Source organism: Engraulis encrasicolus, chromosome 10, assembly GCF_034702125.1.
Source record: "Engraulis encrasicolus isolate BLACKSEA-1 chromosome 10, IST_EnEncr_1.0, whole genome shotgun sequence".
NCBI classification, from domain to species: domain Eukaryota; kingdom Metazoa; phylum Chordata; class Actinopteri; order Clupeiformes; family Engraulidae; genus Engraulis; species Engraulis encrasicolus.
Window position 1 is genome coordinate 37514313 of NC_085866.1, and position 5000 is coordinate 37519312.

A 5000-nucleotide genomic window follows, 5' to 3' on the forward strand; every position below is an offset into this window, starting at 1 on the left:
ACGTAGGATATTGAGTGTGGAAAGACTGATTTCTATCAGCCAACTGAAAGGCATAATGTAACAGCATGCACCAGCTGACTAGGCTACAGCAGCCTGCGCAACTGCAGGTCGGTCAGCAGCGTCTCCCTTTCCCCCCTCTCTCTCCACGTTAACGCAAGCGACTGCCCCCAGCCTTTATTCTGACCAATTTAAATTAAATGAACATGAATTTACAAAAAATGACAGATTAGCAGAACAAAGTAGACTATGACTTACGTTACAGTAGCCTAGTGTAGGCGATATCCACGTGACATTGAATGGGGATTCCAGACGGCAAAATGCGAGATAATTGAACATGTCCACCCAAGGAGGTCTACATAAGTCCACCAGATTCACTGCGCTGTCCTTAACTGGAATCAACTGTATTCCTGATATGTAGCCAGTTAAACTCTGATGGAATGAAGGGAACTTTGTGCTGTTGCCTAGTTAACATTGATTTTTAACACTATAACCAAAATAAAATTTGACTGTTTTAACAGTCTCAGCTTCACAGGAGTTTTTTGAAACATTCTTGTGTATTGTATACACTTCTAAAAAAAACGATCTTTTATAATTATTTGTTAGGCTACCTTAACTTTTACATTTTAACATAACTTAACCCTCTCACTTGTTCACTTAAAATTGAATTTGACTTCTGATTTTACTTCTATGCTTCTCACGGCCGGCAGTTTCATGATAGGAAGCAGCTGATTCATCCTAAGCGCAAAACTCGCAGAAAGCGGTATCAAAATAAAAGTCCAATTCGTTCTCAATGTGTCATTAACCAAAATAGTCATACTGCACTGACCTAATGGTCCCATTGCCAGCAGGAGTGTAGCTATTTTATTTTTACACGTCAAATGTGTTATAGTATGTAATATTTGAATATTTGTCAACTTAAAAGTTAGGACTTAGTTCTCCTTTTTTGTGAAATAAATGGAAGCATGTTAAAATCATTGATATCTTTCCTCTTTCAGTAACTTCACCTTGTTACAGGTTAAATGAAGTCAAATTCAACATGATAAGCTTACATTTTCATTCTAATTTTTATATTATACATTTCCAGTGCATAATAAATTTTATTTATTAAAAAAAAAAAAAAACAGAACCGTACAAAACCGAAAACCGTGACCTTGAAACCGTGACATGGACCGAATCGTGTCTTTTGTGAACCGTACCACCCCTAGTGTGAATATGTGTGTTGTACGCACGGGGTCGCTGACAGCTTTGTCTGGACCTGGGACAAAGCCATCTGAAAGGGCCCCCTCACCCAATAAATGCAATGTAATAAGGACCCAATTCTGGGGGCCCCTCTCTCCCTGGGCCTGGGAAAACGGACCCCTTTGTTCCCCTCTGTCAGCTTCCCTGTTAGCGTATGTAATTTGTATGCGTTTGTGTGGAAGGAATAGCCAAATGGATGGTTCTTGGTCATTAAATGCACCCTCCTTCTCTCTCTCTCTCTCTCTCTCTCTCTCTCTCTCTCTCTCTCTCTCTCAGTGCCAGACTCTCAGGAGCAGGACATCTTCTTGTGGAGGAAGGATACAGGATTTGGCTTCAGAATACTGGGTGGCAATGAACCAGGAGAGCCGGTGAGTCTCTGTTCCTCCTTTGTCGCGCGCACGCACACACACAGGAACACGCACGCATGCACACGCACGCACGCGCGCGCACACACACACACACACATACACACACACACACACATACACACACACACACACACGCATCTGTGTGCAAACACAGTGAGACACCTCTACACACACAGTGATAATTAAGTCCTCACAAAGGATGTACACACACATTGTGGCACATACACACACATGCAGTACAGTACACACACCCACACACACACACACACACACACACACACGGACGCCTACTTGTGTTTCACAGGGGCATAGTTAAAGAGGTACCTCTAGCTCTGTGGGATGATGCAAGTCAGTGTGATTATTATGATGGCAGAGCTACATCAGGATAACGGCTAATGGGGCATGTACTAGTGCACAATTTCATACTTCCCTTCGCCCCTTTATCCCTCGCTTCCTTCTCTTTTTTCCTCTTCCTTCCCTCTGTTTTCTCTCTCTCCCCTCTCTCTCTCGCTCCCTCCTCCCCTCCTCCCTTGTCCCTTTGCTATTGATGCACGTGTGTGCGCCCACTTGTGTGTTCATGTGCAACGGTGAACGTGCATATGCTTTGTGTGTGTGTGCGTGCGTGCGTGCGTGCGTGCGCGTGCGTGTTTTGTTGACCTATTTATCTCATTTGCTCCTGTATGTTTCCCCTCTGTGTGTGTGCGTCAGATCTACATCGGCCACATTGTGAAGTACGGCGCGGCGGACGAGGACGGGCGTCTGCGCTCGGGCGACGAGCTGATCTGCGTGGACGGCACGGCCGTGGTGGGCAAGTCGCACCAGCTGGTGGTGCAGCTGATGCAGCAGGCCGCCAAGCAGGGCCACGTCAACCTCACCGTCCGGCGCAAGGCAGGATTTGGTAAGCATACACTCATACACTTACATGCATACACACACGCAGTCCAGGGATGGAACTTAAACATTTTCCCCACCTGTCACTGTGGCAGGTAGATTCTAAAATCTACCAGTCACTCATAATTTTTACCAGTCACCATTTTTACCAGTTCATATTTAAGCGTTCCAAACATTGTAATGGCAAGTAAGAACATTTTCTGATCAATACTTTTGTTTCAGAGGTCATAAATTCAGTTATTGCGATGACTTTTTTCATCACCAATTTGCTTAAATCTTTGATGTTGGATGTTGCATATAATTCAGCATTACCCTGGGCGCCTGTAGAAAAATTTCACCCGCTAAGGTGACTGGTGGGTTGACATATTTCACCCGCCAAAGGCCAAATTCACCCGTCACTGGCCGGTGGACGGGTCCTTATTTCCACCCCTGACATGCACACACGCACGCACGCATGCAAACACACACACACACACACACACACACACACACACACACACACACACACACACACACACACACACACACACACACACACACACACACACACACACACACACACACACACACACACACTATACACACAAGCCCTCTCACCTGCCCTGCATTGGTTGCGCCCACAAACAGACAGCTGCTGTAAATACACATGGATACACACACTCACATGCATATTCTTACACATGCACATTTTTGTTCCTGCACACTGACACTCTTGCACACAGGACAAATGGTCTTTTACCCATTGTACATACTACTGTCTACCCACATTTGTGCCCACACCCACCACACACATGCATGCCTAAAAATACACATGATATACCCCTGGCTTCACACCCAGAAAGCACTCTCTTTTCTCCTCAACATGGAAAAGCAAGGGCAGAATATCTCTGTCCTCCAAGCACACGTATACGCATGCAGAAACATACAGACACATAGGCTACACATGAACCCTGTTACCCGCCTTTGTCATAGTTGGATAGTTGTCCTTCCCGCTACCATACTGACTCCCATGCTATAACACAGGGGTTCCCAAACGTAACCACGGCAAGGCCCCCCATATGCAGTAGATTCCAGCCAAGGCCCCCCTGACATGAGCCGTGCCACACAATTTTTTTCTGTGCACCCGGTTTCACAACTATGAAGTTGGTGCATTCCTAAACCCATTTAAGTACTACAGAAAGCACAATACATTGCCCCTATATATAAACATTGAAAAGAAGAAAATTATTCCACTGGGATTGTTTATTTTTGGTTTATTTGGGGTTATTAAAGTTATTCAATGGATGAAATAATTCTTTTTATTTAGCTTTATTTTTCCTGCCAACCTGCCGCAACCTCCCTGGCATCCCCTCTTGGCCCCCAGGGGTCCACAGCCCCCACTTTGAAAACCACTGCTCTAACATACAGAACACAGCATACACTGACTTTTTCCAGTCTCACTTGTCAGCATGGAGAAAGTAAGGACAAGGTTTTACTATTCTTCTCTGTCCTTCCAACCTACCACCCACACACAGAGACTACATACACATGCCTATTCTTCTATTTCCTCGGTGTATAAGGGGGAGGGTGACATTCCTGCATCTCATTCTCTTTCTCCCCGGTGTGTAAAGAGGAGGACATCTCTCCATCTCCAGCCTCGTCCCTTACACACACACACACACGCGCGCGCATGCACGCACACACACGCACACACACGCACACACACACACACACACGCACACACACGCACACACACACACACACACACACACACACACACACACACACACACGCACACACACACACACGCACACACACACGCACACACACACACACACACACACACACACACACACGTTTGAAAGGGGAGAGTGTCAAACAGCCCTTTGAATGACCCACCCAGTTATGCAGACTACAACAGACTAGGACACACACACACACATACACTGTCTCATCACACACACCCCTATCGCCCTCTCCCTCCTGTCCCCCTTGTGTAAAGGCAAAGGCAACGTCCCTCCATCCCCAGCATCATTGCACCATAGCAGCACCCACACCCCCTAATGCCATGTTCACACCAAGAGCGACCTACGCTAACAGAGCGACGCAAGTCATTATTTTTCTATGGAGGGTAGGCGACCTGCTGCACGATCAGAGCGAAGTCGCCAGGGGCAAAGCGAACTGAGCAACCAGAGCGAATTTTAACGATTAAAGTCAAGCTAATCTTATGGTAATGAGCTATGATGCGGTTCGGCGAAAACCAATTGAAATGTTCATATCTCTGCATGTTCCAGGCTGTCAAGCCAGAGCCGTTATGTGATTAGCTAAATCGAACATGTTAATGTCGCGTCCAGAGTGAATGCAGCAAATTCAAGGCGAAACTTCTACTGCTACCTCCACTACCAGGCAGTATAGGTTGCTCTTGGTGTGGACAAGGCAGAACACAGACACCCCTCACAATAACACAGTCTCGTGCCACCACAGCAGCACCCATGAGCCCCACTCTCCCTTCTCAAACTTACA

At 46.3% G+C, this 5000-nt stretch overlaps 1 protein-coding gene across 15 annotated transcripts in view; it reads left to right on the forward strand.

Moving 5' to 3' along the window:
• The window catches only part of LOC134457044 (membrane-associated guanylate kinase, WW and PDZ domain-containing protein 1-like), a 230339-nt gene that overhangs the window by 194196 nt on the left and 31143 nt on the right, over positions 1–5000 (forward strand). For all 15 annotated transcript variants that reach the window (XM_063208788.1, XM_063208789.1, XM_063208797.1 and 12 more), the window contains 2 exons: positions 1516–1607; positions 2316–2505. In XM_063208788.1, the coding sequence (XP_063064858.1) occupies positions 1516–1607; positions 2316–2505 (282 nt within the window). The remainder of the gene's footprint in view (positions 1–1515; positions 1608–2315; positions 2506–5000) is intronic.